We start from the raw sequence: 17,763 nt of genomic DNA, 5'->3' as shown, positions 1-17,763 counted from the left end.
AAGGCTGAAGAACCAGCGTACCAAGGGGATTGGTCTCAGTGGGAGAGAAAGAAGGGTCCCCAGGGATAACTAAAAGTTTTTAGGAAGGAACTCAGGATGGCTCTGAAAGCACTGATTTTTTTAAATTTGGGGGTAGCTGGGTCTCCCATGTGTTTAACATCGGCACAGCAGGCAGTCATTCACATGGCGTAGCTTTCCCCTGCATGGCGGCACAGTGCTGGAGAAAGCTTTTCCTGTTGGATTTTTAGCAGAGGCTTACCTGGAGACTGGGTACTCTTCTGGCCTTTGGAATAAGAGTCAGAGGCTGGAAGGGAAATGAAAGAGACACTGCTAGGAGTCCTGATGCTTCTCCCCACACTGAAATGTGAGTCTACAGCTCTCTAGGGCCAGCGGGTTGGCAGGAGCGGTCTCTGTTTACTCTGTACATCTGCCGGATCCCTCCGTTCCGCATTCCGCCGTGGAGGGTTGGGATGCCAACTGCAGCCACCCCCTCAGTGTGACAAGAAACACCCGCATTGTTCTCTTGTTAGGCCCGCTTGCGGGTAGGAAAATGCCACCCAGATGGGCACAGCTGGCGTGCGGGGTGGGGGTGGACACCAGCGGAACAGCCTGGAGATTCTCTTGCAAGGGACGCCACTCCTGCCCCAGCCAGACAAAAAGGCCTCGGCTTGCGCCAGTTTTCGGCAGATGTCTCTTCGCAGCCCCTGGCCCCGGACTGAAGGGAAAAAAGCCTAATGTTGGGGGATAAACAAAACCCGACTCTGCTCAGGTTGGCTTGTCTTTCATGGTCTTTCATGGTGGTAACCAAACCGGGGGATTGAGGATGGAATTTTGACCGGCTCCGTAGAGCTAAATCGAGGGTTGGAAATGAACGGGCCACATGGCATAGGTAAAAATGTGAAAAGCCATGAGAGGCAAATTAGTGGGGAATATTTAATGCCGTGATGTGATTATAGCATTGGCCATCCAGCCGAGTTCAACTCTTGGCGATCCTATGGCTCCACTGCCACCATGATTTCTGATCTTGGGCTGCTTTTAGTTTTGTAATGTTCTGGCCAGTGACCATTTTGATCGTATCTCTCCACCGCGTTCTTTGTTGGCCCGGTTTCCTTTTGCCCATTTAATGCTGTGCTTCCCCAGAAAAAGGAACAGCCGAGTCAAAAATAAAGATCAAACGTAAAAGTCCTGCTAGTTCTATGCTTGATCTTTATTTTTGACTCGGCTGTTCCTTTTTCTGGGGAAGCACAGCGTTCTCTGATGCAAGCTGCTTTGGATCCTCACTGGGGGGGGTGGGGGGGGAAGAGTATAAAATAAGTTGATGTTCCTCTCCCAAAGAACCCAGCAGGTTTCTTCTCAACAAGGAAATAAAATGCGACGTTTAAAACTATACATTTTTTAATTAAGCAGAATATTAATAAACTTATATTAACAAAATATACAAGAAAAATTACACTATAATATACATTTTATTCATGACGGATAAATAAACCTCTGTTTCGGTTCATCCCATCAGCCTTGAACTCTCCGCCTTATAAGCAGCTGGGGAAATTCACAAGGGTCCCGATAAAACAGCTATGACTTTGAGACCTTTTTAAAACACTTTCCTGTTTGCTAGAGAGTGAAAGGGAAGAGCAGCCCTACTGGTGGCTATGCAATTTGCTAAGTAAGGACACTGTTGCAGGCATGGGACCCCAAAAAACTTGACCCAAGTCAGTATTAACTACTAACAGAAGCCATGCGCTTAGAGCAGGGGGTGAGCAAACTGTGGCTCTCCAGACGTCCATGGACTACAATTCCCATGAGCCCCTGCCAGCAGCATGGCAGGGGCTCATGGGAATTGTAGTCCATGGACGTCTGGAGAGCCACAGTTTGGCTTGCAATCACACAGCAAAAAAGGCCTGCAAGCAGGGTGTGCAAAAAGAGGGAAATAGGAAAGAAATGGGGGGGAGGCAGGGAATGAGTTTCTCATTTGCATAATATATGCAAATATTAAAAGACCCTTTACCTATTGCAGGTAATTTAAAATAATCTAGTAGCAAAGAAAATCTGTTACAAGTAGGAAATCCTAGTGTAGAAATGGCCCAACTGTGGCTCTCCAGATGTGCATGGACCACAATTCCCATGAGCCCTTGCCAGTGGGCAGGGCCTCATGGGAATTGTAGTCCATGCACATCTGGAGAGCCATAGTTTGGCTACCCTTGCCCTAGTGTATTGTGGGTAATACTGCCACCTTTTGGAGGGATGGGGGAAACTAATATGATAGTGTATTAGGAAATTGCCCCCCCCCAATGTTGAAACTTACTTAAATGTTTCAAGGACCTAGCAATCAGAATCTCAATTTGTTCTCTTTCCCCCCCTCTTCACGTGTCAATTCCTCGGAGTTCATCCTGAAAGGAAGCAGCCGAAATGCGGAGCAGGGCAACGCAGGGATTTAAAGTGCGATCAGAGCAGAACTGAGAAGCACAGTCTTGGAACATACAAGTGGATTACCCAGCAGGGTAGTTACCACTATTCTCCAAGATGTCCTGTGTGACAGTCCTTATTTCAGACTTCTAAGAAGTCAAGCATCATTTCTTCCCTCCTCTGTGTGGAGAGAAAACGTCGTTAGACTCGCTACTATTAGAGTTTTGAGTCCACGAGAGAGTAAATGTGTCAGTGCTTTAAGGTCAGATCTGCATAGTTGTACCTGCAGATGGTTCTGGAAAAGTCTATGGATTCCTGCTTTTGATTGGCTGACTGTTTGGGGAACAACATCTGTCAGATACAAACTGATTAACCATCCCAATTTCTGGGATGGCCAGAAATATTTTTTTAAGAAGAAGGGTTGGTTTTCACCCCGCTTTTCACTACTCGAAGGAGCCTCAAAGCAGCTTACATTTGCCTTCCCCTCCTTTCCCCACTACAAACACACTGTGAGGGAGGTGGGGGCTGAGAGAGCCCTGAAAGAACTGCTGCAAGAACATTTCTAAGAGAACTGTGCCTGGCCCAAGGTGACCCCAGCTGGCTGCATGTGGAGAAGGAGTGGCCACCACTCTTAACCACTACAGCATGCTGGTTCGCTCAAAACATTTCTACCCCGCTTTTCCCTGTGGATCAAGGTGGCTTACAATACTAATAGTTTCAGAGCATTTGCCATTTCCTGCTATATTCTAGAGAAGGCCATAAAAATGTCTGCCTTGTGCTGCCAAACCAATGTTTTGAAATGTTCGTGCAGCCAACCTGTGCAAACCTCCAGTGGCCAATCAGAAGACTCGTAGGGCAATAGTATACCTGGCCCTGCCCACTTTCTAAAACCACATGCAGAATGCCAGAAAAGGGGCCAGCTAGGACTGAGGCACCTGTGGGGGCACCATCTTCGGGACCCGTACAGAATTGTGAATCTCGCAGATGGAAAAATGGTCTTGGTGCTCTTATGACTGAATTAGAGGAAGGAAACTGGTTCTTTTTGGCCTAGAACTAAGCAGATAAGCCACTAACAGACACCAGAGCCCTTTCTGCCCCAGAAATGTCTTATCATCCAGACTCAGCCATCTCCTTCATCTGTGATTGGCGTTTTCTATTTCCCTCCACCTCCGTTCCTTTTCCAGCCATCTCAGGAGTTCTGGGTCACCTCCAAGCCCCATCAGCTTTTCCGGAAGATTGAGAAGAAACTGTTACCGCCGGGGATGCTGGTGCCTCGTCGAAAGAAAGGAGCGTTTTTTCCTTGCGTGGGGCTCTTAGGTGATGGAGTGATGCTAAGAGTCCATTCTTGCTGCTTCTGGAGCAGTTGCTGGTGGATGATGTACTGAATATCGTCCTGGGTACCAGGAAGGGAAATGTGAGCACAGATAGGCAGTGGAGCAAGGGATGCTGGGAAACTCCCTCATCTTTCCCCTTCCTCCCGCCCCCCGGAACCATTTCTTCCCTGAGTTCCTTTCACCACTTTATATTTATTTGTAATTCGATTTGTATACCGGCCCTCTCGGACTGGCCATCTCGGGGCAGGAACATCAGGAAGCCCATAACATCAGAACAATAAAATAGTACATAAAACATGTCAAAAACAAGTTAAAATTACTTGAAGAGACTATTGCCTGCTGCCAGTGTGTTTGGCCCTGGATTACAGGGCAAACAAGGCAGGGGGGGTCAGGGAGTGGTGGGGAGGGGGGTGAGAGAAGGGAATCCCAGCCTGATGTATGGTTTTAATATATGGTTCTGGTTGGCTTCGACCATAGGCCTGGCAGAAAAACTCCATCTTTGGCCTAGAACTAAGCAGAACACAGAAAGTTCCATCAGGGTCCTGATGTTCGTAGGGAACTCATTCCACCAGGCAGGAGCCAGGGCTGAAACCCAAACGTTGAGGCCGAATGGATTTCGAACCTAGTATCCTTCCTCTTTCACCATTTACCCTGCACAAGTGCAATTCTGCTTCAGTAAACCCTTTGCTTTTGCCATCCTGCGTCTCCTTCTTTTCTTATTCCTCCACCGCTTCCTTCCCCCCTTCAGCCTCTTCTCCAGAGCTGAAAGGAATCCACAGAGCACACTTGGAACAAATTGTGAATGCAGGGGAAGAACCAGAAATGCTGTGCGAATCTGGAACGTATTAAGCATCACGCCGGAGCCAAAACCGTTTGAGTGGTAATTGGGGATTTCGACATTTGTTGCTGATTGCTGTTAAATGTCTCCTGGGGGAGCCTGTTCCCAGCATACAAACCGAAAGAGGTGTTTCAAGATACGGGGCTAAACCTCAGGAAATCCCCGCCTGTTGCTCACCTGCCAAGCTTCTAGTTCCTGGGAAAGAGCCATCTTCTGCCGTATGACCCGCAGCAGTTGCTGGCTCATGGAATCCCGTTCCAGAGAGACTTTTGCTAGCTCCAGTTCCATCTCGCCTTTCCTAGTGTGCCAGAGAGAGAGAGGTAAGAAAATAAGAAACATTACCAACATGGGGAACATGTAAAACAAGAAAATTGAGTTCAATAGCACCTTTAAGACCAACAAAGATGTGATTTTGCATGCGATTCCCGGCCTGCACTGAAGGTGTCACTCTGCCATGGCATAAAAGGCTGGGTAGCATTGGTGGTGCCCCAGAACATACGTTTTGCTGGCAGATAGGCTGGAAACAAACCCTTGAAGGTGCCAACTAGCACAGCTCTGCAATTTTCCTAAATGCTTGTCTACAGTGAACCACTCTCAAAATGTGCACCTGCTAGGGATACCAGCCTCCAGGTGGGACCTGGGGAGACCCTGGAATTACAGCTCATCTCCAGAGTAAAGAGATCAGTTCCCCTGGAGAAAAGGGCTGCTTTGGAGGGGGGACTCTGTAGTATTAGACTCCCCAGAGGTCCCTCCCTGCCCCCAAATCTCTCCCACTCCTGGCTGCACCTCCAAAGTCCCCAGGTATTTCCCAACCCAGAGCCAGCAACCCTAGAAAAGAGACGCCTACACGCCTGCAACGGATTAAGATCATTCGAGCTAATTCCCTTCCTTTTAAGTTACTCATTAACTCGTGGAAGGAAACAGGGCAGTCTCGCTGGCCACACGGATTAATTGAGAGAGCTTAAGGTCCTTTTCTCTGGACTGGGTGGCGCCAGCAAGAGGGCAGGGAAGCCGCCGCGGGGAAGGAGATGCGCCCTAAGGGGACATGGCGGCTGAGTTTGGCTCCAGCAGCCCCTGAATGCCCCTGAGGAGGCGCAGGGGAAAAGCAGAGGTTCAGTGACTTGGCAGAAGGTGCCCCCAAAGGGCCCCTGTGGAGGAGAGGTCCTGGCACAGAGGTGGGCAAATGTTTGACTTGGGGAGACATACCTGGGTCTCTGCTCACTTTTCAGGGAACCAATTTAAAAAGCTTGGACATGGGAAGAATTGGAATCTGATCAGGAGCCCCCGAAAGCAAGGGCCAGTGTAAACAGGGCCTGCCCTCCCCCTCGGTGACCCGAAACCATCTCCTAGGATAACCTCCAGGCAATAAAAGATCAGTTCACCTGGAGAAAATGGCCACTCCCTGACATCAGAACCGGCTGAAGCCCCTCCCCTCCCCAAACCCCGCCCCCTCAGGCTCCGCCCCCAAATCTCTAGGTGCTCCCCAAGTCAGAGCTCACAGCCCTAGCCCTCGAACTGCTTAACAGTTGTTCAGGAACTTCAGTCCAGCTGCCAGATGTTCCTTGAGCACAGCGAAGCGACTTCAGGGTCACGGGAAAAACTCCCATGGACCAGAAGTGGGCCCCAGACCCTTCGTTTCTCCACGCCAGCTCTGCAGGAATGCTGGTGTATCAATCTCTCCACGAATAAAGCACTCTGGGCAATGAGCCAAGCCATATGGAGAGAAAGAGCACAACGCATTAAAAAGGGAGGAGGGTGCGCTTTGCGGGTCTGTGCATCGTCTTTTCACAGCACCGGTGCTCATTTCTCTGCCTTGTTTTCTCTTTTCCCTTCGAGGATTTTCATTGATGGTCTATTGATACCCAGACCTGGGAGCAGAGGCATCTAAACGCTTCATCGGGTCAATAATAAAACGGGCAACTGAATCATACTTAAGACACCCTGATTCCAAAGCAAACAGAATACAGGGGTGCACAAAGCCGGATCGGAGATCTTGACATGCTCCTTGTGTTAGGTACACTGTTTGTCTTAGCTGTTACTTGCAACTGGGAGGCTACAAATAAGGAAACACAAGATCGCTTCGCTTACTTAATAATCGCCTCGTCCCGATCGGATACGGCTAACTTCAAGGCCTCGTCCCGGTTGCTCTCTTGATACAGTCGCCTCTGGCTCTCTATCTCGGACTTTAAACTGCAAAGTTCCACATACTGCAAAGTGACCTGAGGATAAAAACAGAGGATACGTAAAATTAAAAAAAAAACCTTGCAGACAATCCCATAACATAGTGTCCTACCATGGAGGGGAACAGCATCCCTTACCTGATCCTGGAGTTTCATGATCTCTGTTTCCTTCTGCTTCAGTAGATCTTGTTCCTGGTGGCTCAGAGCTAGCGCTCTTTTGGCATATTCCGCCTCCTGCTCCTCCGATCCCCTCGAGGGGTTCTTTGGCCCCGAGGCAACAGGACTGGCTTTAACCAGGCCGTTGACCTTCAGCTAAGTTAGAGAAAGCAAACACAAACCGGTGAGAGAGGGTAGGTGGCACGATGATGCCTCTGACTCTAGAGGGGAACGTCTTTGCATTCACGGAAATCTCTCAGATGGCACAACAGTGTCACCTGCTCTACGTTTAAGCAATTTTTAGTCTTGCAGGAATTAATGAGGCCGCCTTCACAGCAGCTCCCAACTGCAGCCAAAGAGAAAGTCTGCACAGATCCAGAAAATTTACAGAAATCCTGCCTTGAAAGCATTTATCAGTGCAACGCTCTTATCAGTCTAGCATAGCCTTTCTCAACTTATTTTTAGTGATGAGGAACCCCTGAAACATTCTTCAGGCTTTGAGAAACCCCAGAAGTGGTGCAATCTTGCAAAATACAGTTGGGAAGCATCGCTGTGGACACGCCCACCCGGGGCCCCTCCCCTCCCCACCCCTCCGTGCCTCATCATTGGCCATTTGTGGGGGGCAGGCTGATGACCATAAATGGTCATATCACTCGATAAATGTTTAACAAATGTTAAAAATATATTTAAAAATTAATTAACTCGCACACATTTGGGAAACCCTTCCAGAGCCGTCAAAAAACACGCAGGGTTTCACAAAAAGAAAGCCTGGTCTAACAATATTTAGAACTAGAAAGGAAAGCTGCGTTGAGGGGATTTCCAAAGCATTTGTTCCTCTCCTCCCCATAATTCCTTGAGGGCTCCCAAGGTGGACTTCATATTCTGCATTTCCCATTTTGGCAGAGAGAGTCCATTAAAAAAAAATGGAAGTTTAATGCGCAACAAAAACAGGTAAGCCCTAAGCCCCTCCTCCTCCTCCTCCTCCTCCTCCTACCTTTGGGGTCTGCCCAGGTGCTCCCGGAGCGTCCTCCAAGCTGCTTTCAATTTCCGACTGGATGGAGGTGATGGAGGTCTCCGACTCGTGCAGCCGGATCTCTTCCTTCATCTCCTTGACCTGATGCTGGAGACGGCGGTTGGAAGCCCTCAACGCTTCCGTTTCGGTTTCGAGCAGCTTCATCTGGCAACGAGGAACAGAAAGGGAGGGCGGGAAGTGAAAATCAGTTCTGTGTGGTGGGGGAAGCTCCTCCGTGAGATGAAGCAATCTTATCGAATCCCTCTTCTTCCTCATCCTTGGCAGGCAGGCCTCCGAATAAGCCCACGCGCCGCCATCTTGACTGCTGTCCAAATAGCGGTTTTCCTCCAGGTTCCACCTGAGCGCTTTGTCCCTGCTCAATTTGCATACGTCGGATAAGGCCCTTTCAGTGCACTTTAGAAGCACATGTGCTTCCGCGGTGGGATTTTCCTGTGCGAAAAAGTGTCCTGCATAGTGCAGGGGGTTGGACTAGATGACCCATGAGGTCCCTTCCAACTCTATTATTCTATGATCCTCTGATTCCATGTTGCTGATTACTTATGTTTTTACTAAGCTTTAGATTGTGAATGTCGATATTGTTCTGTGGGTTTTATTCTATTGTTAATTTTAATTATATGTAAACTGCCCTGCGCCATATGGGAGAGCAGTGTAGAAATTTAATAAATAATTAGATTTACCCGCAGCTCCTTCTCATGACTCTCTCTGCGCAACAGAAGGAGGTTGTCGTGTAAGGTGTCCACCAGCGCCTGGATGGATTCGTTCTCCTCCCGCAGCTGACGGGCCTCCTTCTCCAGATCTTGCTTCCACTCCTGTAACAGAAGATTCTGGGGAAAGGGCAAGGGGTGGAGATAAAACAGAAGTGGTTACTGGCTCCTCCATGCCGGGATTTGATCCCATCTCTCATCAACCTTGTCACCTTGAAGAACTAGTGCTTCTTAGAGGGTCTGCAGCCCTTCTCCATGCCCAGTAAAAATATAACTATAAATTAAATAGCTGGCCATTCGGCACCCCAAACAGCCTAACAGCTGGCTGGTGTGTGTGGGATACAGATGCCGGATGCAGCAGTTCAGAATGGATTCAAGAATGGTCAGGCTGATATGGACTATGACCTTTTCACCGTCCCCTCCACAGGCTGGGCCTGAACACACAATCGGTGTCACAAGCGGATGCCATTAGAACAGATCTTCCTGTGGAAGTTCTGTCATTCTGACAGCCCTAATCTGTTTGGTGTTTTCAGTGCCTTGCAGACGCTATGTGGCCAGATAAGATTTTTTTATTTAGGCTTCTTAGCTTTAGGAGCATTAAGGAAGGAATCATAGAATCATAGAGTTGGAAGGGGCCATGCAGGCCATCTAGTCCAACCCCCTGCTCAACGCAGGATCAGCCCAGAGCATCCTAAAGCATCCAAGAAAAGTGTGCATCCAACCTTTGCTTGAAGACTGCCAGTGAGGGGGAGCTCACCACCTCCTTAGGCAGCCTATTCATAGAATCACAGAGTTGGAAGGGGCCATGCAGGCCATCTAGTCCAACCCCCTGCTCAACGCAGGATCAGCCCTAAGCATCCTAAAGCAAGGAAGTGGGAAGGATGGATGAGGAAGAGTATTTCTGGGCATGTACAGACTGTCCTTCCCTCCCCTGGGAGTTATCAGTTCGGGGCTCTCCAAAGATCCGTGGACTGTAATTACCATGAGCTCCATGGACATCTGGGGTAGTCCTGTGCCTCCCTCAGCATCTCTTGCCTGGCAAATTCATTTCTTACCTCTGCTTGTAGGCTTTGGGTTCGGGCCGTGTGTTCGGCACTGCTCAGGGCCAAGGTCCGGTGCTCCCCTCTCATTAGGCTTAATTCTTCCCGCAGTTGATGCTCCACGTGGGAGACCTTGGCAGTGAACAGACACGAGGCATCAGCATTAGTCCAACCCCTAAATGTCTTCTGAACCTGAGCCCTGGAAACTGCGACAAAGAGAGTGCCTCTGAACATGCACCGGTGTGCCGCATTCTGACCCCTCCTTGAGAACTTGAAACTTGAGCTCTTCAAGTAAAGAGATTCTCCAGGTTTTACAAGATGCCTTATTATTACAAACAGCTGGTTCGTTTTTGATCGGTGTGCCGTGTTCTAATCCCTCCTTGAGAATTAGAAACTTGAGCTTCTCAAGGGAAGATATTCTCAAGGTTTTACGAGAAGTATTCTTATTACAAATAGTTTGTTCGTCTTTCCCCGGTATGCTGCGTTCTGACTCCTCCTTGAGAACTAGAAGCTTGATTTCTTCAAGTAAAGAGATTCTCAAGGGTTTAGGAGAACTGCTAACTCACCAGTATGATGCTCGCTGGCTGTGTATCATTCCAGTTCCCAGAACAACCTAATAAACCCGCTTCACACCGAGGGAAATCTTTCTCGTCCTATTAAAACCGGTTCCAGGAAACGGCGGCCCTTAATGGAGATGCTCCGGGGTCGGAGAAGACCCCTTTGAGGCATCACCACGGTAAACGCTGGAATGATTATTTATTGCTTTTCAGCAAGCAGAGAGCTTATCTCATTTATTTGACCTTGTTATCAGCTCCTCCTCGCTGCTCGTTTCCCACATTCTTGGAAACCGGCCAGACCAGTGCTGTAACAACAAAACCGCGTTACCTCACCCGGCATCTCATTTGCCTCCAATGGAGCCCTTGTTCTTACACAGAAACCTTTCACGGGGCACGCCTCGGCTCCTCCCGCTTTTGTAGTTCAACAGAGGCGAAGGGAGAATTCTGAACAGCAGGCTGCGCAAAAAGATGCTCGGGGGGCGCATAAAGCACGTCTGCGTTTCTCGGCTTACTTGGTCTGGTTCTTTCTGCAAGTTCTAAGCAGAGCTACACCCTAAAGGATTGTAGCTTTCCTTCGGGCAGCCCTGTAAGTATTTAGGATGTTTTTGTTTTTGTTGAAAGCAGGAAGAAGGAAATGGAGCAAAACGGCTGATGGAAATCTCTGGTGGGAAGTAGGGTCAAGTCAGGGCTGATTAATGGGCACATTCCCTTAATAGGTCTTCAAGGCAAGAAGTGACAGAGGTGACTTGCCCTTGATAGCTTCCTTGGCGTGCTCCCGTCCTACTACTCACAGGGCCCGCCCTGTTTAGCTTCTGCCATCAGATGAGATCAGGCTAGCTTGGGACATTCAGCTCACCGCCCTAAATCTCTGCCCTCTTCCAAACTCTCTGGAGGCAGGTGGAGTGGATATTTTCAGGCAAATTCTTCTCCCAATTATTTGAGTCCAGTGGCACTTCTGAAGTAGAAGAAGAGCCGTTCTTTTTATACCCTGCTTTTTACTACCAAAAGGTGTCTCAGAGTGGCCTACAGCCGCCTTCCTTTCCTCTCCCCAAAACAGACACCCTGTGAGGGAGGTGGGGCTGAGAGAGCTCTGAAAGAACTGCTCGGTGAGAATGGTACTATCAGGGCTGCAACTAGCCCAAGGTCACCCAGTTGGCTGCACGTGGAGGAGCGGGGAATCAAATCCGGTTGCCAGATTAAAAGCTGCCATTCTTAGCCGCTATAATACGCCAGCTCTCTCTTTAAGTTCAGAAAGGCTAATGTAGATCTTTCATGGAAATAAAGATCTTGAGTGCCTTGTGCTAAAATATATTCTGGGGCTTTGCATCCTTTGATATATTCTGGGGCTCCACATCCTTCGCCAGAAACTGGTCCCCCACCTGGTTATCCGGAAGTGGCTTTTAACTCTTTATCGGCTGTGTGATGGGTGAGGAACCAAGAGATGCAGCGTTTTCCAAGCCCCAGGATGGCACTTGTAAATAAACTACACCTGTTGAATGTCTGCTCACTGTGTCTCTATTAAAATGCACTATTAGCCTTCCAGGCAAACCTCCTGGCTTTCTCATTTATCTTGACTGACAGACCCAATCTCACCTGGCTGAGCTGCTCCACCAGGCGCTGGTTCTGTTCCGACATGTCCAGGACAGCCTGTGAGCTCTCGCGGCTGGTGTCTTGCTGCTCCAGACGCTGCTGTCCCAGCTGGGCTCGGGCCGCTGCCAAATCAGTCTCCAGTTCCGTCACGCGCGTCTCGAATTCTGCCTGGCCCGATTCAAGATGCCGTCGGAGTTCATGTTTCTCTTGTTCAAGACGCTGGGAGGGCCCGAGAGAGAAAATGGTGAGGGCTAGCTAAGGAGAAGCCCAGTGTCCTGTCATTGTTACAAGGACAGACTGTGCACCAGGGAGTCTCAGGTTCAAATCCTGCCTTGTTTGTTAGCTGAACTTAGAGGATTGAGAGGCTGGGAACATTACATAAACATGTCCCTTCCCTTTCTGTGTTGGTGAAGGAAAGTAAGAACGGAGGAGATCTATGAAACGGAATGACTGTCTTAATTTTTGTGGACTGGGCTCTAAAACTGGGGATAGGGAGGGCTAGTAGAAGAAGTAGAAGAAGAATAAAGATGGCATTCTTTTGTACCCCACTTTTTACTCCCTGGAGTCTCAAAGCGACTTACAATCGCCAACCTTTCCTCCAGACACCCTGTGAAGTCGGTGAGGCTGAGAGAGCTCTGAGAGAACTGTGACTGGCCCAAGGTCACCCAGCTGGCTGCATGTGGAGGAGGAGCGGGGAATCAAACCTGGTTCTCCAGATTAGAGGCTGCCACTCTTAACCGCTACACCAAGTTGGGAACTCCATCTAGCTGCTGGTTTGTAAAGAATTAGGAAAGGAGGGTTGCATTTATCTGGTGATATCTGGTGCGTTTATCTGATGGGATACAAATACTTAAACCAGGCTTTCTCAACAAAGGTTTTGTGAAACCCTGGGGTTTCATGACAGGCCTGGAAGAGTTTCCCGAATGGGTGGGAGTTAATTTTTATACATATATATTTTAAATTTGTTAATCATTTATCGGGTTATAGGCTCATATCAACTCTCCCAAATGGCCAATGAGGGGCTTGGAGGGGGTGGGAAGGGGAGGGGCCCCAGGTGGGCGTGTCCACAGCTCTGCTTCCCAAACATATTCTGCCAGATTGCACCACTTCTGTGGTTTCTCTAAGCCTGAAGAAGGTTTCAGGGGCTTCTCAATGGTAAAAAAGATAAGAACGGCTGGACCAGGCTGAGTGTGTTTCTGCTCAGGTGTCTGGAAAACCTTGATGATGCAAGGGGAACCCAGAAGAGGGGGAGGAAGGTGGCAGAGGAGAGATCTGCGTCGAGGCCAAGAGAAAGATACCTGCAGAACAGCTAGCGACATCAGCTGTGCTGCAAAGACGCAAGCAAAACCCATCCCCAAGGACTTTGCTACTTTCCCCCCAGAGGAAAGCCCAGCAGCCTTTCTCTCTGTCTTCTAGGCAGCGGCACAGAAGTGGGAATTGCCAGTGGATTAGCAATACCAGCCTGGTTGAATAGCTAGGGAGACAGCAGATAAGCGGCAGGCAGGCGGGCTGGCGGGGGAAGGGGGGGGCTTATCTGGATTTTAAGGAAGCTGCAGACAAGGAGCTCAGTCTTGCCGGTCCAGAGTTGAAAGTCCCTTGATTGTTGTCCTGTTTCAACCCAAATTCAACGTTCACAAGGCACAGAAGACTCAGGGCTGCCAGTTCCGGGTTGGGAAACCCTTCGAAACTTTCGGCACGGAGCCAGGAGAGGGCAGGGAGACCCCCAGGATACTGTCTGTGAGATGGGTGCCATTCCTGTTTTTCACTTGGCAGAACAGAGAGAGTACAGGAGTTTTAGGGAAATTAACAATGCCTTTACCGATCAGACGAAGAAGAAGAGTTGGTTCTTAGATGCCGCTTTTCTCTACCCAAAGGAGTCTCAAAGTGGCTTGTAGTTGCCTTTCCTCTCCCCACAACAGACACCCTGTGAGGTGGGTGAGGCTAAGAGATATCACTGCTCAGTCAGAACAGCTTTCTCAGTTCTGTGGTGAGCCCAAGGTCACCCAGCTGGCTGCATGTGGGGGATCAGGGAATCAAACCTGGCTCACCAGATTAGAAGTCCACACTCCTAACCATGACACCAAACTGGCCCACAAAATCTCCTAAGGATTTTCCATCCCAGAGTTGGTAGCCCTACATTGAGGGGATGCCTCCAGTTAACACTGGATTCGACCCAATTTTTCCTGTGATGCTAACGGATCTCAGAGGGAACGTTCTAGAAACAAAAGATATAAAATCCAGGGTTTGCCCTCAGTAAGGCCACTCAATTCTAACAGCAAAGATTTACCACAGCCAGATTTTCTCCTCTGTTTGCTTCTCCTCGCCCGCACCCCTAGCTAATCTCTAATCTCTCGAATGTTATTTACCTGGTGATCCCAACTTTCAGTTGGCTGTGTGGAAATCTTATCCCTCCATACAGATATATTCATGCAGCATCTGGAGGCTGCTCTGGGGTCCACCCTTAATTTTTTGCACATGTGCCAACAACATGTGAATATATTTTGAATGGTTGGTCGGATTCAGATCAGTCTAGAATTCGTATCCTCTAGCCCTGGAGCCAGTGTGGTGTAGTGGTTACGGGCGGCAGGCTGTAATCTGGAGAACCAGGTTTGATTGCCTGCCCCTCCTCCCCATGAAGCCAGCTGGGTGACCTTAGACTAGTCACAGTCCTGATAGAGCTGTTCTTGCAGCGCAGTTTCTCTCAGAACTCTCTCAGCCCCACCTACCTCACAGGATGCCTGCTGATGGCACCCCCCCTCCCGCCCCCAAAGGGAATGCTGGCAGCAATTGTTATACAGCATTAAAAGATGCTTTACAGGGAAGGAAATGAGAGAGGAGAACAGATGCCAGTAATCCAGGCGTGAACTATGCGCATTTTTAAGCCAGCACACTAAAACAACCGCTCGGGGTGCTCCTGCATATATTTACTGCGAGATCTCGCATGTGCCACTTCGTAAATTACTCTTAACAGCTAGTGTTTGGGCTATGGAAGAGTTACGGCTTATTATTCACCATGAGCAACAAAAACAAAAGGTTCTGGAGAACACAGAGGTTGCTTATTATTCGCTGTGTGCATGGTGAGTAACGTAACGATGCATGTTTTCAATGATGCAAATGCCCTTGCTTATACCGGCTCTTTGTTGGACATGGAATTGGGCTCACCGTGGGTGGGTGGGTGGGCATGTAGTTGTGGATTTCCTGCATTCTGCAGGGGGTTGGACTAGATGGCCCTGGAGGCCCCTTCCAATTCCATGATTCAAGGATTCTATTCCTTGCTTTGAATTCTGGCATATGTATGTCGTCTCTTAAGTACAAAAGCTCGCTCTCCCCAGCCCCCAGGCGAACGCAATCTCACCCTGGCCCATCCGTCAGGGCAAGGCAAGACAATCTGTACATTCCCATGCAGCAGAGCCCAGGTCTGATGAAGCCGTGTCACACCCCTTCCGCAACAAGCCAGTCTCGCTCAAGACTTCCGTGGCGAAGGTGCCGGAGAGCTTCCCCAATTCTGTGCCCCCGGCTATAGCGAAACCAAGACACCCAGGAGAGGGAAAGTCTCGAGATTGCATTCCTCTCCGACACACCCCAGATGGGACAGGGACGGATTCAGGCCCACAGAGAAATGGGACCGGCAACCATTTTAGCGTCACTCTGGAGCGATGCCGTAACTTTCCGATTTCCTCGGTCCCTTGCCTGCTCTAATCCCTTTAACCTCCCCTCCCAAACAAACAGCAGCCTTCTGGCACCAGGCCTAGTATCTGTAAGCAAGAGAGAGATTTGGGTCCCGGAAGAGAACAGCAGGTGGGTGAGGTTCCCTGCGGGGTGAGTCAGCCCGGGCCTTTTCTGTCCCATTTTGTCCCTCTCTGTTCTTCCTCCCCCCTCCGTAATTGCAGCCGCTCTGTCGGTTGCGGTTCCACCACACCTCGGCGGTGATCTCCTCTACGCCAGACCCGTTGGACCAGTTGCCACAAGGATCAAGTCCACTGGTTGCCATTGCCAACCGCACTTTGGCAGGGCGAACGGAAGGGACGGAAGCCAGAACTCCTCGGAGAAACTCAAAAGAGTCAGCGATTCCAAGCCGAAGAGATCAAATCGCTTCACTTGTTAAAAAATTTCCTAAACTGAGGCCTAGGAAACGGCATGGGGTCCCACGATCTTTCAGCAAGTCTACCCAGGAGGGATCTTTACCCACCACAGTCCACAACGGGCAAGGGTGGCCAAACTGTGGCTCTCCGGATGCCCATGGACTACGATTCCCATGATCCACTGCCAGCAACAGGGGCTCATGGTAATTGTAGTCCACGGACCTCTGGAGAGCCACAGTTTGGCCACCCTTGACAGGGGGCATGCCAGTCCCTATATGGCAGCACTTTCTGCGGAGGAAACACAAAACACATGATGCAGTGGAAGTCTGGATCTTTTCAGATTCCAGTTTAGCAGATTACAACGCTGGGATCTGTGCCTTTCCAGATTTGTTTGGACAGAGGGTGGGCCTCGGCAAGACTACCACCGAAACGGTTTCAACAGGTGCCATGACCCATTTGTGCCGCACCTTCCTTCCTTCCAAGAAGCGCTGGGTGGCGCAGGCAGAAGTTACCCACGTCCGTCCCCACGCTCACCCTGCTAGGTAGGTCAAGCGAAGAGAGAACGACAGGCTGAATGAGGTCCCCCCCCCTCGACCTTGGTGGTGAGCCAAGGCTTGAAGCCAGAGTTCCTCCCAGTCTGACGCTCCCTGCACCCCACGCTGCCCACGACGCCCCTCACCTCCATGGCCTCCGTGTGCTCCTTGGCCAGCTCCTCGTAGCGCCGGCCCAGCTCCTCGTTCCGTTCCAGCAGCATCTTGCCCAGTTCGGCCGCCAGCAGCAGGTCTTGCTCCTTCCGCTGAAGCAAAATCCTCAGATCCGCCTCTTCGGGGTCTGCGTCCCCCACGACCCCTTCGCCCACGAAAGCCTGTTGGCGGTCGCCCCCAAAGGGGCAGAAGTCATCTCCGAGGACAGGGGGGCTCAGGGGGAAGGGAGTCCGGCGGCCCTCCTCCTCGGGGTACAGAGCTGAAGCTGTGGTGGTGGCCATGGAATTGCTGGGATGGGGTGTGGGTGGGACTGAAGGGCAGGGAAGCCCCGAGGGGAGGGAGAAAGAGGTGTCCAACAGGTGAGGCTTGGGAGAAGCTGGAAGCTAGGGTGTTCAGGTTGTCAGCAGGGCAGCAGGTCCTCGGGGGTTAAAGGGGGGGAGCAGGAGAGCCGGTAACCAGCACAGGTGGGATCTACTTCCCTGTGGGCCGCTGATATCTTCTGAAAAGAGAGAGCAAGCCAGCAACGACCATTCAGGTAGGATACGATCTTGACTCAGGAGACCCAGCACTGTTGACAGACTCTGGGGTTCTCTGTTCCTTCTTCTTTTCCCAGTTGCTGTTTATCTCTTCGTTCCTCAGCCCTCGCAGGCTGTGACAGGTGAATTTTGCCGTCTCCTGGGTGGCTCCGCCCTCGTTCACTCCCTCACCTGTCCTTCCGGTTCCCTCCCTCCCTCCTGGCTCAATTCTCAGCTCTTCCCCTCCCCTTTACGCACACATCCAACTGAAACCTGGCTCCTGGTCTGGTATTATTAATAGCAGCCGTGTTTTAACGGCGCGCTTTTCCTTCCACGTCATTTTAATCAGCACAACAGCCTTGAAAGGTATGTTTTGCTCCCTGTTACAGAGGGAAGGTGAGCAGTCAGGGCTTGCCGATGAATTTGGTGGCTGGGCTAGGGTTTGACTTTGGTGCTCAGAGCTCACGCTAATGTACTGCCCTGATAACCGCATTCAATTGGGATCTAGAAGACTTGGGTTCAAATGACCGAACTGCCAAGGAATTCACATTTTGCTGGCTTGCAGTTAAGTTGAAATGAGGCAAATCACATGGACCATCCGCAGGTCTTGGAAGAAGGGTCAGATAA

The 17,763-nt window shown here is 50.1% G+C and overlaps 1 protein-coding gene across 1 annotated transcript; it reads right to left on the bottom strand.

Annotated features, from left to right (window-relative positions):
- Positions 1-1,377: 1,377 nt before the first annotated feature.
- Positions 1,378-17,297, bottom strand: BICDL2 (BICD family like cargo adaptor 2). Its single transcript, XM_077314598.1, has 9 exons — positions 16,597-17,297; positions 11,839-12,054; positions 9,704-9,820; positions 8,622-8,768; positions 7,906-8,088; positions 6,894-7,067; positions 6,664-6,794; positions 4,753-4,873; positions 1,378-3,796 (listed from the first exon to the last, which is right to left on the bottom strand). Exons 1-9 carry the CDS (start codon positions 16,900-16,902, stop codon positions 3,623-3,625), a joined length of 1,569 nt encoding a protein of 522 aa, XP_077170713.1. The 5' UTR covers positions 16,903-17,297; the 3' UTR covers positions 1,378-3,622.
- Between the last annotated feature and the right edge of the window lie 466 nt (positions 17,298-17,763).

The sequence above is a fragment of the Paroedura picta genome, chromosome 16, assembly GCF_049243985.1.
Source record: "Paroedura picta isolate Pp20150507F chromosome 16, Ppicta_v3.0, whole genome shotgun sequence".
In the NCBI taxonomy this organism is placed as follows: Eukaryota; Metazoa; Chordata; class Lepidosauria; order Squamata; family Gekkonidae; genus Paroedura; species Paroedura picta.
This window is presented reverse-complemented; position numbering and strand designations above follow the sequence as displayed.